General features: G+C 43.0%; 1 protein-coding gene across 1 annotated transcript in view; it reads right to left on the reverse strand.

Annotated features, from left to right (window-relative positions):
• Window positions 1-27,288, reverse strand: part of LOC146813019 (killer cell lectin-like receptor subfamily B member 1A) — a 574,194-nt gene that overhangs the window by 124,386 nt on the left and 422,520 nt on the right. Inside the window, exons 3-4 of the mRNA XM_085620045.1 lie at window positions 16,002-16,100; window positions 6,527-6,580 (exon numbers count right to left, since the gene is read on the reverse strand). Coding sequence (XP_085476171.1) covers window positions 6,527-6,580; window positions 16,002-16,100 — 153 coding nt within the window. The remainder of the gene's footprint in view (window positions 1-6,526; window positions 6,581-16,001; window positions 16,101-27,288) is intronic.

Raw genomic sequence — 27,288 nt, forward strand, 5'->3', positions numbered from 1 at the left:
GCGGGCACATGTCTCCATGGTTGCAATGGGAGTTCGGTGCGGACGGTGTTTTTACCATACGGTTGTGAGTTCGGACGCACGGGTGGGATCGTGATTCCTCGGTCGGACTTGACTTTTCACGTTTGTACGGTAAATCGTCCGAGGACGTGACGGACACATTTTCCGACCCGAGGACGTGTGGGGAATGATTCCCAATGCGGTTCGTATGGACTTTTTACCATGCGAATCGTGATTGCCAGTTCGTACGGCACTTGTACGATTCGTACGGTAAAAAGACCGGATACGAGTCGCACGGGGTAATTTTTTACCGGATCGTGATCGGCACCTAAGGCTGTGTAGGGTGTTGACATCATGGAGTAACCATATGTTATGTTATGCTATGTTATGTTATGTTATGTTATGTTAAGCAATTAGCAATTGAGTAGTACACTGCCATTGGTATGGCTACGCTTCACAGAAAGTAGCCAGGGATGGCTTTGGAAAGGCAAAAATGAATGAGCAGTTGAGCAAAAGATAGAACAATTCAGTTGAGAGTTACATAGATGAGCAGGTTTGGCTGGGTATTTGGCCATATCCAAAAAACACTACATTTGAGCAATTATGTACTTTCCATATTTTGTGAGTTGGACTTGGCTCTTCCGGCATGGTGATCCCCAGACTTTCTGCCTTCCTCCTATTTTTGCTGAATTTTTTTTTCTTGGCTTTAGGACTCTGTGCCCTTTACCAGTGCTAACCAGTGCTAACATGTTTGTGCTCTCTTTAACTTATGGTAGAATTGGCTTATACCCAGTTGGCATATTTAATTTACCTGTCCGTCCCTAGCAAAGTGGCACTAATTGTGCCCAGGACCTTTAAACTAAATGGTTCTAGTGGGCCGACAGCACTGATTGAGCCACCCACTTAAGTAGCTCTTTAAACATATCCAAGGCCTGCCGTTGCTTCCTGTATGTGCAGTTTTAAACTGCTATTTCAACCTGGCAATAGAAACCTTTTCCAGGCCCATACCTTACTTTTTAATATATATCACCCCTACAATCGCCTTGGACAGTCCAGAGTATGTAGCATACAACAATGTCTCAGCAGGTATTATTTTGTTGATAATTATAAAAGATTATGCACGTAGCATGTCGCAAGAAATGGGAAATAAAATGGGGGGAAGGGAAACAAAAAAATCATAAAACTTTGAATGCAAAACATAATTATTCATATATTTGGTTAACAGATCAAAACAAAAGCTCTACATTACATTAAATGTCATGTAACCTGTACAAAACTGTGCACAAGGGCTTGTGACGCAAGTGAATGACGCAAGTGACAAGTGAAGGGATATGTACAGCGAGAGAAGGCGCAGAAAAATACAATGATATATACAGTAAACTCTTATTGGTACTCAAAGATTTGATACATTAATGGACAAAATCGGCATTTGGGACCACGAGGATGGCACCTTGAAATGCGCTGCAAGGTCGACAGCGTTTTGGCCTGTATTGATTTTAGGCCATCATCAGGACCAGGTTACAAATTTTAAACAAGTGCTTGCTTGAAGGCGGGGGTAAGTGCAACCACTCGGGTGTCGCACTATGTAGGTGCTGAAGGTTAGTAATGAACATGAAGTGGTCTGGGATACTGAGGAATTAGTCTTGCAAGGCTAGGCTGAAAAAATGAGGTGCAATGGGCGCTCAGGCTGCCGCGGTCAAGAGAGAGAAGGGGGAGGGAAAAATCAGTGGTTTAAATCGCATCCAGTACAGTTTAGCAATTGTCAGAGCGGTGTGCTAGTACGGACCGTGAATAAATATAACTTGTTTGTCTCAGGAGTCAATCAAGGGTCGAAGCGGTGCCGGCATGAGTCCGGGTTTAGCGAGGACAATCCAGAGGGCAGGGTGCACTGTATTTACAATGTAGGATATGCACCTTTCAGTCTTACATGCACTAGTGAAAAGCTCTTAAATTCGTTTTTCACTACTGCAAGGCCTACCTCTCCTATAGAAAAACATTGGGTTACCTTATTATATTTCATAAGGGATAACTTTCAATTACGATCAGGTATGAATATTTAGTTGGTGTCCAAAGAGTTATAATTAAAAGCCTTCTTTAATGCAAAACTCATATTTGTATTCACAATTCTGACACAGCCACTTTTAGTAAGTTTTCATTTTCATTTCCTAACCACTTGGTGTTGCAGCCTGTTCCTGGGTCACATTACTAGGTGTAACTGGCAGTTGGTCTTTGTGCATTGTTTCCAGACAGTGGGACAAAGGGAGAACTGGTGTTAGCAATAAGGGCCACTCTGAGTTAACAAGGGTGAGGAGCTAGTACATACCACACTTGTATATCACAATGGCCCTGCCTGAGCACCCTCAAAAATGGCTTGACACTAGGCTATTGTGACCCAGACAAGCTTGGCCCAGGACAGGGAGGAAGTAGATGTCTCTGCCAGGAAGAATAACTGTGGTGCTGTTGAAAGTGACCCCCAAAGGCTAGTTGGCTGGCCTCCTGATTTGAGCCTGAGTGACAGAAGGTTCCAGCAACCTCCACCCAACAGCTGGACTCTGCCATTTGTGAGTACACCCTGCCAAGTTGTGCCGCCACAGTCCTGGACCCTAGGAAGTGGGCCTAACGTGTTCCATCAGCCTCTGTGGATCCAGAAGAACTGGTGCATCTCATCTGCTGTGTGACCAACTGTGAGCAGAAGCGCTGCAGCGTCGTCACTGGATGGGTCTCTTCAAGTGCAAAGATCCGCATAGCATCACAGACCACCACCTCATGGTAACCACCACTGCGTGATGCATCCCAGGAACAGTCTCTCGCATCACTTGTCGACTGCAGCCTTGATGACAGACTTCGCATCACAGCCTTGCAGCTTCTCTGAACCAATGCATCGCCCTGACTCCTCAACGAATCCTCGACACCAGACTTTGTATCACAAACCATCATTGACAGGATAATCAATGATGATGCAGGACCTCATACTGCAGCCTCGTCGCATCACACAATGCTTTATCAATGTGGACACTTGCAACGTACTGCAAACAAGGTTTAAAGGTACTTTGTTCAGCGGACCTAACTGGGTCCCTATAGCAATCCCACGGTCCAGGCGACGGTGTCACCCAATATCAATAGTTGGCGCTTTGTGGATTTTTTTCACTATTTTCACTGAAAACCTTGAAATTGCATGCATCTGGTTTTACCGATTGGATTTTGTCATTTTGGTCTTGTTCAAGTCATTAAAAATAACTCTATTGTTCTAACTTGGTGTGGGATCCTTTTGCGTTGTGTTTTTCACTATATTACTGTTTGAAGCGTTGCACAAATACTCTACACATTGCCTCTAAGTTAGGCCTCACTGCTCTGTGCCAAGCTACTATATGAGTAAGCACAGGTTTAATTTAGAGCTGACTTGTGCCTCGTCCTGACAAGGACTGTGTTTGCTGCTTGACCAGGGCTCACACCCCAGTCAACCAACAACCCAATTTCTTACACTTCCAATGTTACTATACAGAAAAAAGAGATTCTCCTTATCTAAAAGAAGAAATGTGCCCATGATGTCCTAGAGAGAACAGATACTTATGTCCTCATGTTATGGGGGTGTTAAAAATTGTTTAGGTACTTGAAACAAATGTTTTCTTTTGGCAGCAGGACTTTTCGTAAAGCAAAATTGTTCGACCTACCACAGCTTTCCTTACACACTTTTGAAGGCCTTATGTCTCTAAATAAGAAAAAAACAGTCTTCAACATATTGGATAATGTGTCCTTGAGATAGACACTGGTTTACTTACACTACTCTAAAAAACTCTTCTAAAAGTTACCTTTTTCCTAAAAAGTGTTTTAATTAATGTCCTAGCTTGTCCCATTCCTGAGCTACAGTATCAGTATTTTAATCTCTAGTTTGTTTTTCTACATAGTACGACTAGCCCTGCCACTGTGAAAATAGTTTTTTAGGACCTTGTCACTGTACGGACATGGTAATATTCCTTTTCTACATGTCCCACTTCTAAAGACCATGCACCATACTACAAGGCTTACAGAGGGGTGACTTAATACCATTTAAAATGAAAGTTGTTACCTATTCAAAGTTTTTTTTTTAAGAGGTCTCACTGCAGGCTTTGCATGGCAGGAGTCAGGCTACAGTGGTAATCTTGAAGCCCTGTTTTTCTTTGTCACACTAGAGGATGGCACAATAAGTATGGCAGTCAACGGGTGACATTCAACTTTTCATGGCATGGTCGTATTTCCACACCATATACTATGGTTATATAGAAATGTAAAGAATGCCAGTGAGGAGTTAGACAATTTTGTCAAACTTTAGCAGCCCAAACACATGCACTGGGACCTGGTTAGCATTATCACCATGGCAGAGTCAAACAACCAGCAGCATCAGTCCAGAAAAATTGGGGTTGATCAGACCGAAAGGGTCAGTTTCCTATAGAAGGTATTTACTTGAGTGAGGATTGTTACAAGTTATGATTAGGCAAATTTGATACTTGTTGTATTTTTGTGTCATTATTTCAATGTGTGGTACTTTAATTATGCAGCAGTGACCCCTTTTGCTTGAATAAATATTTATATTCTTTGTATGGGATTTATTTTATTTATCAATTTATCAATTGGTATATTTTTCTGATTAGGCGATAGGCCACCATACCAGAATTTGCTGCCAATTAGTCTTGAATATAATTTGCCTGATCTTAAAATACTGAGATGTTGTTTGCCCCGTGAGGACAAACAATCAGACCTCTGGGGCAGCTGACACCCAGCCACTGCATTGCAATCTCTCGCCACTCCAGATTGTAATTTTCATTCTTCTGTGGGCAGGGCGGGAACACTTTTGGCCACCGTGTCATGTAGCTCAGTCACTAGTATTTTCCAGAAACAAAAGTGAGAAAGGAAGAGATTGTTTCTATTAAGTAAACAATAAATACTCCTGTGGAACAGTTCAGTATTGTTCCTGTTTGTGATTGCTGTCCCTTTCACAGCAACTGGGTTCAGAAAACTACAGCAAAAGAAGGCCTGACCTTCGCATGGCTCAGTGGGGCATAGGCTGACAGACACTAGGTGGTTCCTCCAAGTATAAATCAGACAGGCAGATGTGATGTCTGCTAATGTTTCCCTACCAATGTCCACTATGCAAATAAAAACACATTCGGCCCCAAGCACAGGGGGAAAAAAACATTAGGGCCACTGGTTTCCTTTTTTTAGAAAGAGACTGCGCTTTGGGACTCTGTTCCTTAAAACTGGAATACCAAACATGGCGTCCAATCGGAAAAGCTTCCGGGATTTAACTGGTGCACAGGTGACTCTGCTGATGGAACAGAGATGATCCCGGTCTGCCTGGTGAAAATCTATAAATATGGTGGAATATCCTCACAGCCAGGACATGCCACCACCCGCCAGGGTCTAAATGACCATGCTAGTCTCAAATTAATTGTTCTGGGAAGTTGCATAGGGTTCTGTGATTTCAAGTTGAATTGAGTGCAGTGGCAGCCGACAAACACTTTACAAGGGAAAATCAAAAAAGTAGTACCAAAGTACAACTTTCTCTTTCTCTTGGGTAAAGAATCCCTGTCATCAAAGCTCTGAATATACTCTCCCCAAGGAGCCAGTCACAGGGAAGTGCAAGCTTTACTGTCCAGTGAGGCCACATAGGAGAGGTCCATCTCACTGTCTGGAGTGCTGTATATTGTTCTGATGATGTCACCATGCCCTTGATGGCAGGAATGTATCAGGAAACACTTCTCTGTCTCATTTTCTGTTCTAGTTCAAATCAAGGCTCAGATTTACTAACATTTCCAAAAAAAGCAACACAGAAAGAGAGTATGCTGTGCTGTGTAGTGTGTAACACAGAGAACAGAAATGCTCCATATCTACAAAGATATATGCTAAGCTATACTAAGATATGTAATGCAAGCCACTGAGTTGCATTACATTTCTTTTCAAAGTCACGCAAGGAGATGCAACCCACTCCTTGCATGGCTCTACATACTCCATTTAAGGACTTACATTGCCTACTGGTGACTTGCATCATACAAGAGCAACCCAAGTCCTTAGTAACTCTGGCTCTACTCTGGAACTGGGCTGTGCCTCTAGCAGACTGGGCCACTGATAGTTTTTATACCTGTTCTGAGATCTAGCCTGATGGTCTGGCACATACGATTCTCTGTTGATGACACTCAGAGCTCTGCTGGTACTCTGGCTAGCCCTCTCAGTGGTGGGAACTGACCTGTGGGCTCTTCCTCCATGTCCATGATGTACAGAAATAGAGATCTGTTGGAGGCGTCAGCCCCAGTCAACTCTGAGAGCTGTGAAATGGATATGAGTTATTGGTGCTAGTAGTGGGAGAAGAGTGCCCTTTTGCAATGTAAGTACCTCCGGGATCCAACTGGCCATATGTTCAGCATATGAACCTAAACTATAAAGTGGAAAGGGTCTTTCATGAAATGTATTCCACTTTGACTAAATGAAGCAGCATAAACAATTGTTGAACAATGATGCTGAAAGTAACCTGATGAGCTGCATGTATTACTCTCACCTTTCTGCTTCATGCTCGCCATCAGGTACTGATCCATCCTCTGTAATCTGAACACTGAAGCAAGAGAGAGGTCAGGTGAGGAGGATTAGAGCAGAATGCAAACATCAACACATCAACACATGTGAGAGACAGAAAGCAGACATTTCATTTCCACGCCTTAGTGCAACACACCATCCCAACCCTTGTGACTGACCGCTTTGAATGGGAAACCACTACGGTCATGTGATAATGAACGTTTGATGATGTAGACTGAGAAGATCTACAATATTAGAGAAACATGTTTAGAGTAATGCTGTTGACACTTTTCGCTGATTCCTTTAAAGGACCGATACGCAATATCGGGGCTGTGTGAGTCCCACTGGACAGTGGTATTTAAAGTTAGAATAGAATCTTTGCAGGACAAAATTCATTGTCAAAAACCTTAAGGGTGTATTCAAAATTTAAGAATCATTGCAGAAGGCAAAAAAAATAGGTTGTCAAATTCAAATCAGACTCAATAATGAGAGTCCATCATTTAGAGAATTAACATAAGCCACAATATAGTTCAACAAAGAACTAGCATGAAGCTACTCAGTTCATAAGTCAATGGAGAGTCTAAACATAAATAAGCAATATAAAATATGCCTCAGAGGAAAGAGACATAGGTGGAAATATAAATCAGCAGTCAGTACAACATGGAGAGCGCTCAGTTCAAAAGGCAGGGGAAGGTCTACAAGTATACATTTGCTGACATGGAGTCTGCCTACGAGAAAGCAAGCAGAAAGTCTGCAGAAAGTCTGGCACAGATCCCAGAAAGGGGAGCACATATTTTTCAAACATAACAAGAATTAGCTCATAAGGAAATATTTTTGCAACACTTAATAGCAGTGAATTTATGAAGTAAATAGAGAAATGAACAGGCCTAGGCAAAAGGTCTTGAATATTGCTATATACAAGAACATATTAACATGTCTTCCTCATAAGGCACACTAGTACATACATTGTTTCAGTACAAGAAAACAACACAATAAAGGAAATGCAATTTCATCCATTTTATGAAAGGAAAAACACAGAAGAAAAATATGCATACAGGAAACGTATTCTTGCAATGGTATATGCAACATTTTCATCTGCAACTTTAAATATGATGCCAGTGCAAGCAGGCTTAAGCCCAATAATTTAAATTTGTGACCTAGTCGTGCTAACTTAAACACATGTGAATAAACATTATTTTCTAATTAATCAAAACACTTTCATAGCTCTTCCCTCTGATGATTTTTTAAATCATCAGAAACTACCCATCTCTACTATACAACAAGTCATCTATCATTTTTGGTTTCTTTAACGTTATCTTCTCCATGGCCTTCAGTTCATCACAAACCTGGGCTTTGATACCATCAAATTAAATATCTTCCCTCTTTCTTTTTCTGGTCAACTTCTTCTTCTACTTCCTCATTCCACAATCACATTTAAAACCTCCCTTAAAATAGATACTCTTCAAAAAGTTTATGAAACACATAGATCAATTAGACTAAGAATAATTATGATAGTAGGGGTTAGTTTTTTTTTTAATAGCCACCATCCACATCACCAAACCCTCCATCAATGTTTGCAGTTCCTTTCCAAATAGTACTGAACCATGACGGCACGGCAGAGAATGCCAGACCCAGGTAAGTGCTGCAAAGCAGGTGGCAGTCTGGGGGTTAGGAATCTTCCAGGTCTACCGCCTGCAAGTAAGGCGGAGCAGAGTGGAATTCCACTGAGATTTTAGACAACTCTGTGGAATTCCGCATAGTGGCACTCCTCCAACTCCTCCCAGGGTTACTTGAAACTCTCCAAAACCACACTTCTATATGCATAGATTGTAACACTCAATTATGCTTTTGTATTTCTGATAAATTCTGCTACTTTTGCTGAAGCTACAATACCCAAATATGATGCTTCTACAATATATGCTATTGTGCAAAATGCATATGCTGATCAGAGAGTTCCATAATGTTGTCTAGGAAAGAACAATTCACCATTAAATTAAAATCAGCCAGGCTGAATTTTTCCTCTCTTATATACGGTCATGGATTCATACATAACTCATAGCTCGTAGAGACTGCAATTGGTACCTGTCTTTTAATATCAAACAAATAGCACGCATTTGAACTAAGGAAAATGTTGTTTGAAGCAATTGTAGCGTACACGAAAGAGGAAGCACTAGAAAATTACAATTTAATTGTAGAAATGGGAAAGAAGTCAAAGGGAAAAATAAATAAACACTTGAAACATTTGGAATATTTCATGCGAAGCGAGATTAATCCAAAGCAACATGTGGTAACTCTGATTCAGTATCATAAGGCAAAGTGCATGCCAGGTGGTCACAGAGTGGCTTTAAAACCGTCCTTGTGTAAGGGCAATAAACAATTCACTGAAAAAAGTGTCCGCTATATTGAATAAATGTTCTTTGGACTTTATTGTTTTGAAATTAGAGGAACTAGCAAACTTACTGAAACATTTAGATGAAGAAATGGCTACAGAAAAACATGAGATAGCCACCAAACTGTCATTAGATGATTTCAAAAACATGTTGGATAACCTCATTAAGAAATTGGATACTGTGAGAACTGTCAGCCTTTCCTCCAATTTTGCTGGCCTTAGTACTCTGTGCTAACCAGTACTGAAGTGCTTGTGCTCACTTCCCTAAACATGGCTTGATGGATTTGTCCTTAATTGGCATATTAAATGTAGTCCCTAGTAGAGTGCACTACATGTGACCAGGGCCTGTAAATTAAATACATCTAGTGGTACTGCAACACTGATTGTGCCGCCAACTCAAGTAACCCTCTAACCATGTCTCAGGCCTGCTACTACAGAACCTGTGTGTGCAGTTTAAACTGCCATGTTGACTTGGCATTTTAAACCCATTGCCAAGTCTTAATCTCCCCTTAAATTACAAAGATGTTGTCTCTGAGGTAGGCACTAGATAGCGCATAGAGCAGGGTGCTGTGTAATCAACAGATAGGACAACTACTTTTAAGTTTTGCATGTCCTGGTAGGGAAAAGCTCCCAAATGTGTTTTTCACTACTGGGATGCCTATTCCTCTCATAGGATAACATTGGGTATTCCTTCCTACACTTAATAAGCTGTCATTCCTGATTGAGAGGGAGTAAATCTGTCATGTTTAATACCTATGAATTTGTAGTGATAAATACTCTTTAATGGTAATGTTGAATTCATCATTACAACTTTGAAAATGCCACTTTTAGAAAGTTGCCAGTTTCCTGCTCTTAGCCCTGAGTCCTTACAGCCTGTATCTGATCAGTCGGGGTGTGTGACAGGTGGACTTTGTGTATTTTCCTTAGACAGCCACATGCAAAGGAAGCTTAAGTATAATTTGATGGGCCTCAGTAGGTCCTCCTGGCAGGATGGGATGGAGGAGCTGGGCACAGCCTCACACTTGCACCTTAGTAGGCTGTGTCCTGTTCACACACAAAGGGCTGCATACCCCCTGTAGTGAGTCAGGGCAGGAAAGCAAGGCCTTTGTGCACTTTAAAGCCTCCTAAAAGTCTCCTCCACTTCAAAGACACCACTGGGTATAAGTTTTTGACTTCAGACCATACCAACTCAGTACACTTCTGGATCTGTGTATACTCTGCTAAGGATGCTATGCTGCTGAAGGACTGTCACTTTGCTGGACTGCTGCTCTGAAAGAACTGCTTCCTTTCTGTGCTGACCTGCTGCCCTCTGCCCTAGAGAGGAAGAACTGGACCTCAAATCCATCTTGAACTCAGGACCACAAAGTGACTCCAAGGGCTAATCTGCTGGTCTCCTGATCTGAGCCTCAGAGACATAACAGGCACTCCACAGCTCCTGAACCCATCTTCAACAAGCTCCTGATCCCCAAGAGGCACCTCTCCGGTCCTAGGCCATTGGAATGGGTTTTCAGCTTCCTGAAATCAAACTTTTGGGCTCTTTGTGAATGGGCCTGTTTGCTCTGAAACTGTGCTGCATGCACAAAGGATCAGAGCAAGCCTCCACAAGTTCATCTCTGCGCACAGCAATCATCGTCTCTCGATGCAGATCACCACCATGAGGGTCCAGCCCGTCCATTTGCGACGCTCAGCTCGGCCTGCTCTTTGCCCCCCATGACCACCACCAGCAACGCTCTCCTTGGCACAATTCTTGAGAAGATAAACTTCAGTGGGACTTACCCGGAACCGTAGTTGACCCGTGCTCCATTGTGGTTGCCTTGAACTTTGGATTTGACTTGGTCCAGCACAACCAGATATCCCTGGTTGGCGCTTTATACTTGTAAGCACTATTTTACTGTTTATTCTTTAAAAACACATAACTCTGGTTCTACTTATTTGGATTGCTGCTGTTTTGATCTTGTTATATTTCTAAAACTAAGTTATAGTTTCTTAACCTGGTGTGGAGTCTTTTTGTGGTGTTTTCACTGTGTTAATGTTTGAAGTGTAGCACAAATACTTTACACGTTGCCTCTAAGTTAAGCCTGGCTGCTCTGTGCCAAGCTACCAGAGATTGAGCACAGGTTCATTTAGTCTGTGTTTGTGACTTACCCTGACTAAGAATGTGGTTGGTGCTTGACTAAGGTTCATATCCTAGGCAATCAACAACACATATGCAAGAGACATCAATGACAGCTAGACCAAAATATTTAAAAAAGATACTTTGGATTACAAACTTGGCAAAATATACACATAGGTAAAAGTGTACTCTCAGAAACTAACATCTCAGAACTCAACCGAGGTGACATCAGAAGAAAATACTGCATTGAAAAGCGAGACATTGCATTCAAGTAAAAGATGACAGTCAATGAAAGTCAATGCAGTGCATACCAGAATTGATAACATCAATAATATTTTTTTTTGCCACCGGTCTAGCAGCAAAAAATGCTCCAACAGAAAACATCAGCAAAAATAAGTCTACGGAGTAATTTCAAAACTTAGGCCTCGATTATGATAGCAGGTGGTCAGGCGGCGGTCCAACCATCCAATTATGATAGAACCGCAGTGCTGGCAGGTGGAAATTGCTTTTTAACATGGCAGCTTGTGCTGCGGGCCAGGAAAAGGGGCCAGGAAAAGGCCTGCAACACAGGCTGCAGTGTGAAAGAGCACTTTGTGGACATCTGTGCACCATGTGCCATGCATCATGTGTTGAATTTAGTCTGGCAATATATGAGCCTGGGGACCACCACTTCCCAGGTGCCAGCTTGTGAATACAGGAGGAGGAGGGCTGCGCGGCTCGGCTCCCCTCCTGGAGCCATACATTGCTATATTTACATATGTATGTATAAATATATGCATAGGTAAATATGTATGAATATATGTGTATGTATATATGTATGTATATGTGTACATGTATATATATATGCATGTGTATGTGTACATGTATGTATATTTATGAGAATGTGTATGGGTGTGTATGTGTGTATATATGTGTGTATGTGTATATATGTGTGTATGTGTGTGTGTATATGTGTGTGTGTATGTGTATATGTGTGTTATATGTGTGTGTGTGTGTGTGTGTATGGGTGCTGTATATATATGTGGGTGTATGTGTGTGTATATGTGTGTATGTGTATATCTGTGTATGTATATATGTGTATACGTGTGTATGTGTATATATGTGTGTGTGTGTATGTGGATATTTGTGTGTTTGTGTGTATATGTATATCCCTATGTGTATGTGTGTGTATGTGTATATGTGTGTATGTGTGTATTTGTGTGTATATTTGTGTGTATGTGTATATGTGTGTGTATATCTGTGTGTGTATATGTACATATGTGTGCGTATGTGTGTACACTCTTTGAATCTGGTAATGTTAAATAGAGAAAATGCTTAGAATGTATTTTAGTGGTAGGTGAATAATCTAACCCTGGGCGTAGTTTGTGAAGTAGCGCTACGCGTAGCTACGCGAAGTGCGCTTCGCACTACTCGAGCTACGCGTAGCTACGCAAACTGCGTAGTGCACTGTGCAAAATGCTGTTCGCACTGATTGCACAGTGCCGGATGCTTGTCTGCACTGTGCAATCAGTGCAAACTGCATCTTGCACAGTGCAAGCGTTCGTTTTCTGCCGCACTAACTTTCTTTAACATATGACAATCCTTCTCTAAATACAGTACTTCCAATATTAGCAGAAGCTGCATCTACAGTTAAACCTTGTGACTTATGGAGAGTAACAGCATATGCTAGAGAGAGTGGGAACTGCTGTCGGTGCACATAGTCTTTCACCAGCAACACAACAGCCAATCTGCTTCATGCCATTAATATGATCAAATTTTATGGCCAAGGATTTAACCTCATCTCTATTAGGGAAATTAATAAAATCAATTATTTTACCTTTTGATACCTTTACTAACCCTTCCTGTACATTCAAAGTACAATGCAAAATGATTCGACCGTTTTTGCTTACATGTAAAATACTTTCTACTCCTGCAGTTTTCAAGACAGACTTCTCCAAGAGATCCAATTTCACTTGTAGTGTATCTGTGAGTAGTATTGTGACTCCGTGATGTTCCATTTTCTCAATAGCAGTAATTTTCAAAATGTCTTCTTTCTCCAGTTGTAGTAAATGTTAATTGAAGTTATAGCACTCTTGAAGTGTTGGTATTAAATAAACTGTAGACTTCTGTTCTTCAATGAAATTGTGCAGTAGTTCAGCTGCTGTAATATTCGATGGAAAAATTATCTTGATAAGACGACTTTTGAAAACACTTTTCCCCTCTTTTGTTAGAACTCCTATTCTTATGTCCTTCAGTATATCTGCATAATTTACAAAGGATGCTTGATGCATATTTTTCACTAGTTCCTTGTATTTAAAGTTTAACCAAACAGTGACATTTCCAATACTCCCCAGAGAATTTCTTGTTTCGATATGGACAAGTGTTTTGAAAACAGTTTATCCTTTTGCAGGAGTGAGTTGCAATAGGTCACCAAATACAATTAAATGTTTTCCTCCAAAAAGGACATCGTAGTTTGTGCCTTAAAATCTGCTGTATTTCTAAGTGTATGAAAGCTTGCATTAAGTTGGAAACCATGCTGACCTCATCAATGATTAAAAGCTTAGGTTTCTTCAATGTGCTTGATACCTCATTGCAAGCTTCACCAAATAGTTTCTCATATTCTAGTTTATTGCCATGTTCAATAGGGTCGTATTACTATGTGATGCAAAGTAATACCTTTAATGTTATGTGCGGCTAATCTTGTTGATGCTTTTACTACACATGACAAATTTAGTTTTGTAGGCTTCTGTAGATAACCAGTGAGAACTTTAATTCAGAATCTTTTTTATATGCCACCTTGACCACTGATGAATAGTAATATTAGTTTGTATGACGAACAATCACACTGTTTCCTCTAGTAGAGAAATCCATGCTCTATTTTACCTTAAACTTTGTTGTAAATTTCTTTTTTTTCATTGTCTGTACTCTACGAAGTATTTGAAATCCACAGATTCCTCCTTTCTTGCTACATTGCAATCTCCCCCTCATTCATAGCTATAGCTGTTTCATTTTGAACAATAGGTTCTCCAGGAAGATCTTGACTCGCTGGTGCAGAACTTCGGCTGCTTGTGAGCTCTCCTTGGCTATCTCAGCAGTGACTGTTTCTTCTTGTCATTCTCATCTTTCAAAATTCTCAGGAAGGTTGGAAAGACTGAGCACTCAATGGTGTCTTTCACAGTGTTGAAAGAGTCTTCATAGCAATCATAGTGTCCAAGTAATCAAATTCTGTACGCCATGGCTTGAACAACTGCAAAAGTGGCAAGTAGAAGAAATCTCTTCTATCTGGGGTTTGACAACTAAGCTTTCGGTCGATAATTATATTCTCTTTGTTATGTCTGACTAAACAACAGTCACATCCAAGAACTCCGTATCTTCCTTCTTGTATGTTTTCATTTACATTACTTCTATATGTGTAGTGCTGAAGTACTTCATAGAGACACATGTTATGAAGATGAGTACTCCTTCTTGGGTAGTATGTATCCTTCATGTTAGTTTTAAAAATATCTCCACTTTCTGGAATAAATTCTGCAAAACACTGTATTTCTGGGAAACACTTTAGTGTTCCATTTTGACTGCTTGCAAGGCCGAGGCTTACCTTGAAATTTTGTGTAAATCTGTTCAGTAGTTTTGGAGTTTCTAAAGAAGACATATGTATGTATATCTAGGGATACACTCTGTACATTCTAAGATGGCAGACATGCTTTTCATGTTTTGGAGCCACACTGAAATCTAGTCTGTTGTTTATTTTTTTTCATTGTATACATATGTGGTTTGTTAACTGGTATTTAACATGTCTGTATTACAACGACACCCATGCATGATCAAGGTTGTTGGCCGAAACGAGTTTGAGGGGCTAGAAGCTCCATAAATATAATCCTTTATTCACCTCGTCTCGAGTGCGCTTAACTCGTGTTTGAGTAACTTTATTTATATATATAAAAAACATAACTTATATATACTTATCGGCATGGTAAAGGTAGACGAGAGGTAAATGCATGCATTGTAAACATTTGCTGGTAAAGGCATGTGTGCTATTGCATTGTATTGTCATTCAACCGTGGGGATACCCTGTATTTGATTTTACAGTGGTCAGCAATAGCTTTGCGCTTTTAATCAACTCAATCACTTTTCTTGAAAAATGCCAAATCTCATGTTCAAAGTATGTTTTAAATCTGGAGGTAATTCTTCTGCTGTGAAAACTTGGAACAGTTTAATTATTGATTCTTGCATTTTTATTAAACTCAGACTCATCATTTGTCTGAATACCGATTACATCCAGTGTGCAGTAAATTAAGCAGTTAGGTTTACACATTAGATATCCCCCAAACACATTAAATGGACTAACTGACTATGCATTCATAATCATTTGTAATGGAACTAACTTTCATCAGGACATTAGCTGGCAATTTATTAGTCACCTATTAATTTGAAATGGCTACAACTTGGACTTCTTTTCCTGAGAGGGGTAAGTTGGGAGCCTCCACCATGGAGTGGTAGCAACTATATTGATCCTAAACTATTCTAGATGGCCATTCACTTCTCCTTAAACAAAAGTTCCATTCTGATCTACTTCCAGGACTGCATGAAGCCTACAATCCTCCTCAGTTACCCACATCAGTCCTGTAGGAACTCTGAGTGTAGCTGTAATTTGTGGAAAATTATCAATAATCACTGAAGGTTTTTGATAAAATCTGAAACTCCAGAGAAGTTGATTTTATAGCATATTGGCCTCTATGCTATAAAGTCAACTTCTCTGGTTCAGTCACCACCAATGTATTATCAATGAATCCCACACACACATACATCACTAACACACACACAAGAACAATCACACACACACATACCCAAACTGATAGCCACAATTGGATTATTCAAGCTCCTTCGAGCTACTTCTACTATTACTTGGTATTACATATTCAGTAATAAACATCTCCATCATGTTATATTTCTGTAAAATGATCTGTGTAATTATTCACTTACTCCAAATGCCAGATGCCACAACAGCCATGATTATCAGGACCATCAGTGAGACAAATATCCACAGGGCAGGTCTCCGGAAATGGGGACCTTGGGGGTCAGCTGTAAATTCAATGAAGTAATATTCCATTAATGATTCACAAGTCTTCACAATTTCAACCATTGTGGTTACATATTTCACGCAACAAACATCTGGAGGACTCAAGCTAGTGTGAGATGTTGGGTCATACATATGACATACATATTCCTTGCCATATCTGGCCAATTGGCAATGAAGGCTAAATGTTGTACTATGTTCAAATGTCTTCTTAAATGAGTCAACAGTCTTTACTTTCTTAGATCAATAAATATATTCTTTTCTGAGTAATTGTTTTTTCTGAAAAACAGAATCTTTGTTCAGGGCCATATTGTTTTAGTATCAGCATATAACAATCCATCTGCTGCCGTTTCTACAGATCCTTCACTCTATTGTTCTAGGTTCTAATCCAGAGAACTGAAAACTTTATTGCTATGAGCCCCCGTTAAGCAAAATGGTTTGAAGTGAGGGACAAGGATGAGTGCAGGGAGTGGGGCTTATCAGATCATTTCAGTGGTGCTTTTTCTCTAGATCATAAACCCTATTCAAATTGAGACTTCACTTATAAAAGACCAAATTCATCAAACAAAAATAGGAAATTGCCAAAAAACCCTGCTCCCCATAATAGGGGTGATTTGATCCTCTCACACTCCTGGGTTCCAATCAACTGCACCAGGTGCAGCAATGATAGCAGCAGCTTTGAGTAGCATTGTGTTTCCGGTGCCTCTTTCACTGTTTCTCCACGATGCCTGACCATCGCTGCACTCTTGAAACAGGCTCTATGTCCCTTTCATGATGCACTGTGCCTCTAACACGTCTGAGCTCCAGTGCAGCTGCATCTGCTTCACTAATGAAAGGTGCTACCTCGCAAAGTCGGCTGTCTCAGCCCTTTGTTAAAAACACAGGACCGTATCTTGCACCACCCAGTCCCCACCACCTCTCTGTGGCCAAGCTAAGGTGCATCTTCTGCTTCAGTTTTTGCCTCCCTTGTTATTGCTTAGAAACCTAAAATGCAAGGAAGAAAGCATAGTAACGCAACCATAATTGGGGTTTACTTGGCCCCTCACACCATTGTACCTTGATGCCACTGCACCTTCATCACCAATGATCCTACAGCCCTGTCTCCTTTGCCCACTCCACTGGGCCATTACCCTTAGGCCTGAGGACCAAAGCAGACTGTCTGACCTGATATAATAGAGGAAAAAAGGCCCTGCATTTGTCCCCTGTGGCTTCGCCTGTGTTCCCTGGACAGCAAGGGTTACTGGCGCCCTAATGCTGGCACGGAAAATGGGTACCATTTCTCTTTTTGGTTGTAGAACAGCCATGAATGGGGTGCAGTGGCCCCTAACACTCCTGGCCCCTGGTGCTACTGCGCCTGCTGCAATAACCGTAATAATGGCACTTTAGAAGAAAAAAATCAAGCTCCAAAATCTCCCTGTCTTCCTCAGGGCATCTCGCTGATGATGATGAAGGCGTCTCTGTCAATTTGTTAATTAGGAAATTAGCTCTTTATAATGCCCGTCTCCTCTGGGCCATCTCTTTTTTGTCATTGTGAGAGCTGTTTTGCTTTTGTCTGCTTTAAATACATTAGAAACCGAGCTTACGTTAACATAATCTGTGTTTCTTGAATTAATGTTCTAATATACCAAATGACAACTACTACTGATGTTTCTTGATCTAAATAAAGAATTGCATGTTTTACACAAATAAACAGGGAGCATTCTCACCCTATGCTGTACTTAAACAAGGACATTCCATCTGTCCCAGGATATCGTTGTACAATGTACCAACACTCACGCTTGAGAATGATTGAACCCAATGTAATAGTACTATGAGAGAATCTTTGAATGTATTTCTTATTGCTTTTTCCTCATTAGTGTATATCCTGAGAACCATGGACTTAAGTAGTAATGTAGTAATGTATGAAAAACATTGTTTAGGCTCCCCACTACTGCGCGATGCGCTTGCACTAAGACGCTTCAGAGATTTTAATTCTCCCGTTTTGTCTTCTACTTTGTTTTTAGTTGTGCTCACTGCTTTACCTTGCTCTTATTTACCACCGCATTGCCGCACTATAATCGTGCCCCTCACCGCTATTTGGCGGGTCTGACCTCCGCGCTTTGTAATTACTGGGCGCCATCTTGGGTGGGTTTTAGGGAAGCTCTCTCCTCACTCTGCGCTCTAGCAGTCAGGTGGACTGGATAGAGCCCTATTTTAACTGGACATTATGGCGCGCAGCGTCTGCGCGCAGCGTGTGCGCCGCAGTGACGCCGGAGTCACGCCAGAGTCCAGCCCGTCTGCGCCCGTCCGCGCTGAGGACGGGCTGGCCGGCTGGACGTCTGGTCATCGCAGGGCGAATCCTATGTCCTTCAGATATTCTAATCATGACCTTCTCAGGCTTAAACCATCAAGACTTTTGTGTTCCCACAAGATCTCCCCGGATGATCTCATACTTCCTTTAGGCTGCGGATGTTCATTGGTAGGCTCTGGGGGTCTGATTCTTCCTCCATCCCCCCATTCGTTAGGACACAATATTGATATAGGAATCAGCTCGGTGAGAGAAGACTGTATTCTTATTAATGCCCGCTCGCTGATAAAGAATAATATTGCTTTTAAGGAGCTCATACTGGACAGGAAAACCTCGTGGGTCTTTGTCACGGAAACGTGGGCGAAGGACACCTCTGGTCCAGATCTTGTTGAAGCGGTCCCTGTGGGCTACTGCCTGTCCCGGCAGGATAGAATGGGCCGTGTGGGAGGAGGGCTAGCGATTCTGTATAAAGATAGCTTTTATTGTTATACCCAACCTCTATCAGACCCCAAGGACAACTTCCAAGCCTTGTACTTCTCTCTAAAAGGTGTTCATGAGACCCCTTTTAATGGGATCTTGATTTATCGTCCCCCCGGTTCTAGATTGGACTTTGGACAACAGCTGCTCCATATTTTAGAACCTTACTTTGGTTGCGAAAATGTAACTGTTCTGGGAGACTTAAATTATCACCTGGAGTTGTTGGAGGCCAATGATACTCTTTCCCTGCTGGATGTTATGTCAGCCTGTGGACTGACTCAACTGGTCAGAGGTGCTACCCATCGAGCGGGTCATACGCTTGACGGGATCTTCTCCAATGATGGGAGGTTGGTGGTAAAGGACCCCTTCTTCCTCTCATGGTCTGATCACCTGGCCGTACCGTTTGAGGTGTCCTGCCCGACCGTCGACAGGTACGAAAAAGTTCTGAGCAAAAGGGAACTACGTAGGGATTTTAAGAATATCACTAATAGTTCCTTTGCTCCCTGGACTTCTAGCCTGTCCATCTTCCAGGAGGATAATGTCCAGGTGGCGGTCGCGCAATTCGAAAAGGCTGTCACTGAGGCACTGGATGAGTCGGCTCCTATCCGGGCGCGCTACTCAGCGAGAAAAAAGCCATCTGCCCCTTGGTTTTCGGAGCATTTAAGATTTCTTAGACAGGAAGTCAGGAGACGGGAGCGGTTATGGCATACTAGCTGGGATCGGGGGGACAAGGAGGCCCACAAAACCCTGATGCGGAAATACAAGATGGAAGTGATAAGGGCTAAACAGGAACATTTTACGGCCCTTACCACCTCACTCTCCTCTCCGAAGGAGCTTTTCAGGATAGTGGACTCTCTTATGTCCCTTCAAACCCCGGACCCTGTTATTGCCTCGCAGCAGCTCTGTAACAGCATAGCTGTCTTTTTCCAGACGAAGATCTCTGACATTTATTCCGCTTTAGAGCTGCAGAGGACTTTAACCATTGAGCCCCTTGTACCTGTGGATGCGGCTCCTGTTCTCACTGCTCTTACTGAGAAATCCTCTCTGGGACGTTTGGAATCCTTCCCTCCCCTCTCTTTGCAGGATTTAGAGAACCTCCTGACAATACCAAGTCAGGCTCGCCATTGGATACCTGCCCGCTTAAGATCCTCAAGCAGTGCAGGGAATCCCTCCTGCCCCCTCTCGTTGACATCATGAATAGGGCCATGAGGGATGGTATTTTTCCCCCTCAATGGAAAAGGGCGGTAGTGAAACCTTTACTCAAGAAACCATCTCTTGATCCTGGGGTTCTAAAGAACTTTCGCCCCATTTCACTGCTCCCTGCACCTGCGAAGATGTTAGAAACTCATCTGAATAAACATCTTGCAGCTTTCGTGGAAAGTTTGGGTTGCCTTGATTATTCCCAGCATGGTTTCAGGAAGGGAACATAGCACCGAGTCGGCCCTCACCATAGTGCTGGATAATATCCGCACACGTGCGGATGGGGGTCAGACCACCCTCCTGATCCTGCTAGACCTCACGGCAGCCTTTGACACCCTTTCTCCCTCAGTTTTAACATCGCGCCTGAGGGAGATCGGGGTTGAGGGAGCAGCCCTGCATCTATTGACCTCTTTCCTCGATCAAAGAGAGCAAAGAGTGAAGCTGGGGGAGTTCCTATCTCCATCCATGTCTGTGCAATGTGGGGTCCCTCAGGGGTCGGCATTAAGTCCGACCCTTTTTAACATATACGTGACCCCCCTTGCCAGACTAATTAGATCTTTTGGGATGGAGGTAGTTTCCTATGCAGATGACACGCAGATCCTCGTCTCTCTCTCCCAGTCAGTTAGCTCGACTGCCTCCAATTTTAGATCTTGTATGGAGGCAGTCGGCCAATGGATGATTCATAATTCATTGAAACTGAATGGGGAGAAGACGGAGGTGATGGTGTTCGGAGGAAAGGAAGAGGTATGGTCAATCGACTGGTGGCCGGACTCACTGGGAGCGTGTCCTGTCCCCGCCTCTTCGGCCAAGAACCTAGGAGTTTTGATCGACCCCACCCTCAGCATGTGTCAACAAGTCAATAGAACTGTCTCTACTTGTTGGGGCATTATACACATACTGAGGAAGATCAAGCACTATCTCTCGCAGCAGGCAAGAAAACAAGTTGCTGTTGCTCTCATTGGCTCCCGGCTGGACTACTGCAATGCGCTATATGCGGGACTGAATAAAAGTCTGCTGCAGCGCTTGCAAATGGTCCAGAACGCAGCAGCTAGGTTTGTCCTGGATTTGCCCAGGCGTGCCTCGGCTACCTCTGCCAGAAAACTGTTACACTGGCTTCCTATAGAGGACCGGATACTTTTTAAGACCATGTGCATGACCTATAGGGCCCTAGCTAATGGTAGCTCTACTGGAATAGGATCTATTCTATGTTTCTACAGCCCCTCCAGGAACTTGCGCTCTTCTAATAGACTTCTTTTATTAGTCCCCCGTATCCGAAGAACTAAATGGGGGGGCAAAGCCTTTTCCATTCTGGCACCTAAGTGGTGGAATGCTCTTCCACTGGAACTTAGGTCCCTTCCCACTCTACAGCTATTTAGAAATGCTTTGAAAACCCGTCTTTTTGCGAGGTCATACCTGTAGTTGTGTTCTGCCTTCTGTTTTTGATCTGTTTTGTAGGCGCCTTGATGCCTTCGGGTTTTAGTTGCGCAATATAAATTTTATTTCATTCATTCATTCATTGTCTAACGTCCTATAAAAGGATTCACTTGTCTCTCTACCCTGGCACCCCATTTGCCAATCTAATAAAGTGAATCTATGCCGGATTTCATATAGAACTTAACTAAGTTTTACATACATAAGTTTTGTATGCTTTGATGCTAAACCTATTGAAGGCATAATTTGTGTATTTTTCCTATAAACTTCTCATATAAACCTTCAAACTTTAACCTGTGTCTGTCATTCTTTGAGAATGCTACAGCCCTGACTATTGACATTGAACTGATATATACAGGTCCAATCGGGGCGCTTGCTTTCGTATAACTATTAAAGATTGGTTTGTGTGCCGAATGTATCCACGGATCTCGCTCCTTTCCTCCTTCTCCTGGGCTATTACTTTGATGTCCCAGGGGTCCAGACTGTCAGGGCTTTGCATCTGAATGGGACCCTGCTGGTCTTCCCCTGCCACCCCCTCGGTTCACCTGAGAGGACATCATGTAAACAGAGGTTGATCTGGGTGGGATCTATGGGGACCGACGTGCCCATTGTTTTTTAATTTTAAAAATATGGTTCTTATATTTTTTAATAATAAATAACAGGACCTAGATGGTTAATGCAGACCTTCAAGTGCCTCTGGCTGAAAGTGAAGAGGTCAAAGTGTCGCCTGTGAACCAGAGCGAGAGGGAGCTAAAGAAGCAGGCCTTTCCACCCAAGTGCCTGCTACCAGAAAGACACGTAAATGTGTGCAATTGGCCAATCACCAAGTGTAAAGGCTGCTTGGGAGCCTTTATTGACTTTAATTCATGAGGTCAATTGAAGCCTCATGGTGAAAAAGATTTATTGTTTTTGAGAGGTAATGTAAGGGGGTTATCAGCTGCATTAGGTAGTACATGATTTTAATGAAAACATAAACATGTTTTCATTAGGCACTATATGATTAGGTATTGGTAAACTATATACTTGTATGGATGAAGTAATTATTTCATCTTAAACACAAAATCATTTTGATTTTACAACAGCCTATCTTATAATGTGTGTAATTAAAGTTTAGACTAATGACTTACATATTGACAGTGCTTTCTGTCACAGGCTGTGACCTTCGACCATTATAAACACACAAGGCACTATTCCTCACTGTACCGACCAGGATTCAATTCAGTGACTGTTTGGTAACACTTACAGACATCTGCAGTGATTACATTAACCAATCAGGACTTCATAGCGTAATAGAGTGAATTTCTCACTGATTCATTTAACTAGCATTTATTTCTCATTTAACTCCCTTGGTGTGGGAGCCGGCCAATGGCTGACACCAGCACACCCTCCCTGGGGCATCGGTCAGGAGTGCTTAAAAGGATCCTCCGGTGCAGGCACCTGAGGATTTCTTCTTAAACCAAAAGGGTGGGGGTGACGTGGAATCACTTCTGCGTCTGCCCCACCCCTCTCTCGTCCATCTGTGACGTCAGCGCATCAAGAGGCGCGCTGACCCCACAGTTTCCCACCAGCAGTAGTTAAGACCAAGGGTAAGAGCTTGCGCCGCTTTCAGGTGGGATTTTTATGGGCCGCAGTGCGTCACAGAGGCCTTGTTGTAAAAGGGATAATATCCACTATCCAACTATGCCTTCCTGGCACGTTCTCCTTGCTGTGCACCTCTGCAAGATTGTGATCCACATCCAGGAAAACCATTAGGGAGTGTAAAAAGGGGTCTGCCCTCATTGCACCAGGCTGACCAAAACCAGAGAATATTTTATTCTTTTAAAAGATATGTTATTTTTCTCCTGGGGCGTGATCGCACCCCGCATGGGAATATAAACATTTTAAAAAATGGGGAGAAACATAAAAATCTAAGAAAATTATCAGGAGGTCGGCCGTCTTGTACTCAGGCCGACCCCCTGTTGTATCAAATTCTTTGGTTGGAAATGTGTGGTTCCCCTGGGGACAGAGATCAGATAAAATGTCGAGCAGGCCATAAGCAAGTCCATGATTTCATCAAGTAACTAATGCAACAATGCAAGGGTGTGCTTTTCCCAAGTAACCCATTTACCTCGATGGGACAGTCAAGGAGCTGAGTGTCCAGGTTCGCATTGTTAGTTTTGCCTTATTGAAGGTCCCAAGATTCCACGGTTTTAAGGGCAGTTTAGTCAGACTATTTTTGTTCGGATGAGACAAAAGACTAACCACAGGTCGAATCTTCAAAACCCCCTCCCTAAGTTGCTTTCAAAACATGTTATGTTCCCTAGGATGTACCATATATGAACAGACAGTATCTCCGCTTACGTTTGTTTGATATCATATCCGATGCAACATTGAGATCTGTTCAGTGGTTTGTTCTGTGTTGCTGTATATATACATGTTCACTGTTTGAGCACCGTGTAGTCGGCACTAATTTGGATATTTAATGAAATGTATATCGTCCTTATACTAAAGTTTTTATTTTAATGTACAGGTTTTTTTTGGGCCATTTTCTGAATCATAGTTGCAGATTTAACATAGTTACGAATGTCTCATTACCAGAAAAACACAAGATTAGGGGGCATATTATCAAGGACGGCGTTAAAATTATCGCCGCTTTTGGGCTTGATAATATGCCGCAGAGAATTCCAATAGAAGCCCATGTTGACACCAGAACATGGGCTTCTATTGGAATTCTCAAGGGTATATTATCAAGCCCATTATCGCTGCTTTAGTGGCAGTTTCCTGCCGCTAAAGCAGTGATAATTTTAACGCCATCCTTGATAATGAGCCCCTACCTTCCCTCCCCATTCCCTACTGGCGTCAGCATAATTCCGAGACATTTACACTGCATTGATGTCGTAATCCTTGGGGAGAGGCGAAAGAGATGATTCACTATTATCAGTATTCACTATTATACATCTTTGCGCCTTTCATTTTTATACCTTGCCTTTGCTGCCTTATCTGTTTCATATATTCCTACAGTGACACTTCATCTGGGGAGCCAATAGCTCAGAGAGCATTGCTGCCTAGGCGTGCAAATCATCAGCCAGTTTATTGTCTCTGCGTGTTCTGCGCATGTGTCTTTCTTCCACATTTGCCCATTCAGTCATGTCTTTCAGCCAGTCTATTAATTTAAGTGGCATCGGCGAGAGCCATCCAATGTCAATCCTGCACTTCACCAGCACTAGGCCCAGGATGAGAATTTTTCTGCTTCGTTTTTTCTTTTTCTTAATGGGTATCTGCCCCTGCAAACAGTAGCCCTCCTCCCTGGGTATCTCCCATCCCGTGGCACTTCCCAGTGTAGTGAGGACCACCCTCCAATATTCATTCAAGGCCAAACACCCCTAAATAATATGTATGAATTCTGCAATGGGGGGAGCTAGGGGAGCGCTCCGGGTATATTGTGTGAAGCCTCTTGGGCGTGAGATAGATTTGATGTATCACATTGTATTGCAGTAGTTTAAACCTCACCTTGGTAGATACAGACTTCACCCCTTCATTGATGTCCTCCCAGTCGTACGGCAATCGGAGCTCTTTCAGGGGAGCGTCCTCCCACAGAGCTCCACAGATATGGGAAATCATCCTCCTCACACCCTCCATGGCCAACAGAGCATGCAGTGTGTGGGAAATCTGTGGGGAATCTGGGAAAGATGGCCTTATTCCACGTGCAGTTGCTGCGATTTTAGCGAACTGGAGCAATTGTCCTGATCCAAGCTGAAATGTATCTATGGCATCCGCTTGGGTAATGAACCTGTCATCTGGGTAAAGGTCCCGCAGTGTAGTACAACCCCCTGCCCTCCATTTATCCACATACATAGTAAGAGTCTAAATGGGTGAAGCACCCAGTTATTTCATATCGGGCACAAAAGGAGCCCTCCGTAGCACCATCCTGACTGCTCTCCGCCACGTCCCACAAACCTGTCTGACCACATAGGGCACGGTGGCTGGGGCTCCTGTCCACATCATCAACAACTCGGGCAATGGAACGCCATTGCAGGTACCTTTCAATAACCTACTTTCCCAATTTTCCTGGTCGTCCAACCAGTGTACCGTATGCTGCAACTGCACAGTGAGGTATTAAAGTTCCAGGGAGGGCAAGTCGAGACCACCTCTACCCCATGGGCGCTTCAAAGTGGCCAAACTAACCCTCTTTCTCCCATCCACCCATATCAATTCCACTATTAACCTATCCAGGTCTGCAACGTGTCTCTTAAGGATTTCAAAGAGGGTCTCCTTGAAAAATATAGAGACAATGAGGTAATATGATCATCTTCACTAATGCCAGCTTTCCCAACAAGGAAAGATCAAGCGTTTTCCAGCAATTGATTAAGGGTTTCAAACCATCTATCACTCTGCCCTTAGTTACAGTGCGTGATTCTAAATCCCAAGTACTGCACTACCTCTGTCTCCCAGGGAAGGTCTAGTCGAGGTAAATACTGCCTTAATGCTCCTGCTAGCTGTCCCAATGGAAATAGTTTTGAATTGGTGCAACTGACATGTATACCAGTTAAATGGCCAAATACGGTTAGAACCGCCAACATAATATGGACCGAGTACGCTGGCTGCCCAAATACAGTAAGGCATCATCAGCATATAAGGAGACCACGTGTGTGGACTCCCCTATCTTTATCCCCCACCCCTGTGTCACGGTCCACAACCGACAAGCCAGGAGATGCATTCCCAGGGCGAAGAGTAGGGGCAATAAGGGGCACCCCTGCCATGTCTCCCAACTCAGAGTGAAGCATCACAACACTGCGCCCCGCACTTGCACCCACACCGAGGGGTTGCTGTATAGTAATTGCACCCTGTTAATATCCATCCCCCCATAGAAATTCCCATACAGGGAATCAAACGTTTGTTCGATGTCCAGCAGCACCCGTGTGTACCGGTCCTCGTCTAGTATCGGGGAATGCATCACCAAGGACAGTCTCCTCAGATTACAAAGTGTGTTCCTGCGAGGGATGAACCCACACTGATCATCAGCGATCAGCCAGGGCATGTCCAACAGTAGCCTTGTAGCCAATACTTTATTAAGTATTTTTTCATTCACATTGAGCACTGATAAAGGGAGGTAGGACTTTACCTCTGTGCCTTCTCGGTCAGGCTTGGAGAGCATGCAAATGGTTGCCTGCCTCATGGAGGCGGGGAGTGTCCCCCTACTATATGCCTCATTGAATACCTCCAGGACCAGTCAGACTGTAACCCTGCTGCGCTTTGTTAAAATTCTGCTGGCAGGCCGTCTCTCCGAAGGGGCCTTGGCCGTCTTCAAGCTCCATACCGCAGCCATAATTTCTTCCATAGTAATGGGGCCGTCTAACCCATTTCCCTCCTCCCAGGACAGGGAGGCCATTCTAATATTTGCCAGGTGATTGGACTTCGCCTGACTGGTAATGTCTGGTGGGGCCCTGTACACCCCCTGCAAATGTTGTGCAAATACCTCTATGATGCCTTTCTAAATGTCCCTGTGAATCTCGAATCCCCATTATGAGCAAGTGATGGGTCTCACCGCGGATAAGCGTGCCTTGTCCCCTTCTCACCACGGATAAGCGTGCCTTGTCCCCTTCTCACCACGGATAAGCGTGCCTTGTCCCCTTCTCACCACGGATAAGCGTGCCTTGTCCCCTTCTCACCACGGATAAGCGTGCCTTGTCCCCTTCTCACCGCGGATAAGCGTGCCTTGTCCCCTTCTCACCACGGAGAAGCGTGCCTTGTCCCCGTCTCACCGCGGATAAGCGTACCTTTTCCCCTTCTCACCACGAATAAGCGTGCCTTGTCCCCTT

The sequence above is a fragment of the Triturus cristatus genome, chromosome 7 (assembly GCF_964204655.1).
Source record: "Triturus cristatus chromosome 7, aTriCri1.1, whole genome shotgun sequence".
In the NCBI taxonomy this organism is placed as follows: domain Eukaryota; kingdom Metazoa; phylum Chordata; class Amphibia; order Caudata; family Salamandridae; genus Triturus; species Triturus cristatus.